Source organism: Sinocyclocheilus grahami, unplaced genomic scaffold (genome assembly GCF_001515645.1).
Source record: "Sinocyclocheilus grahami isolate Dianchi unplaced genomic scaffold, SAMN03320097.WGS_v1.1 scaffold4889.1, whole genome shotgun sequence".
NCBI lineage: Eukaryota > Metazoa > Chordata > Actinopteri > Cypriniformes > Cyprinidae > Sinocyclocheilus > Sinocyclocheilus grahami.
The window spans coordinates 1-918 of record NW_015509730.1 but is presented as its reverse complement, the minus strand read 5'-3'; the positions used below and the strand labels follow the sequence as shown (position 1 = coordinate 918).

The following is a 918-nucleotide window of genomic DNA, read 5'->3' as shown; positions in this document are numbered from 1 at the left end:
AAATTTAAGGGGGTCTGAATACTTTCCGTACCCACTGTAAGTACTTTTCAAATAATTAAGTGACAAAAAAAAATCTTGGATTATTTTGTACACTACTTCTACCCAGTTACAAGAGTATAGAACAGAGCTTGATGTTGGTTTGCCAGCCCCTCTGAACACACTAGGCCGGTGGCTCCAGCATATGGAGGCTGTGCTATCTGAAGACAGCGGGAGCGCTGAAGATCATGCACTTGCTTACAGAGATGCCAGACTCAAACATGAACAGCTGAAGGTCAGTGTGCAGACAGGTATTATCATGCTTTAATGTGTATTTTTGAATTATGTGCATATCTTTGTTTGCTCTTCATGTTTCCTTAGGTTTTGGTTGAGGACTTAAGCCAGCACTTGAACACCCTTCATCACTACAATATCACAGATGATGCAGTGCCGGTCGAGAAGCTGGAGGAGATCAAGAGACGGTTGGAATACAAAATCTATTCAGTGCTTCCTGCTGAAAAGACCAGCATCTGTAGTGTTTAGAACATCAGATGCTGGTATGTACATTAGGCATCTAAAGTAGTAACAAGACAGACCAGTTTGCTTTCTAAAGATGGTCTTTTCAGCAGGGCCGAACATTTGATTTCATTTCATTTTCTCTTAATGTTGTCTTCATCAAGATATCCAGGTTCCTTGCTAATGTTTCTCATTCTCCTTGATAGTTTCACCAGTGCCAGAGTGACAGCCAAGTACCACGGCATCAAGCTACAATACAGAGAGCAGATGCACCATGTCTATGACCTTCTGGGACATCTGAAGTCTAAGCTGAGCTTGTGGAGAGGGCCTTACGGCTCTCAGGAGTCTGTTCAGTCTCTGCTACAAGATTGGCATGTATGTGGCCCTATTCATCAGTCATTGTCAATTTGCCATTGCCATTTTTTT

At 42.4% G+C, this 918-nt stretch overlaps 1 protein-coding gene across 1 annotated transcript; it reads left to right on the top strand.

The window, feature by feature from the left end:
* Nucleotides 1–130: 130 nt before the first annotated feature.
* Nucleotides 131–867, top strand: LOC107577015 (nesprin-2-like; the record flags this gene model as incomplete). Its single annotated transcript, XM_016263131.1, has 3 exons — nt 131–271; nt 358–458; nt 699–867. Coding segments are annotated over exons 1-3 (360 nt in total), but the record flags the coding sequence as incomplete, so codon positions are not given.
* Nucleotides 868–918: the final 51 nt, after the last annotated feature.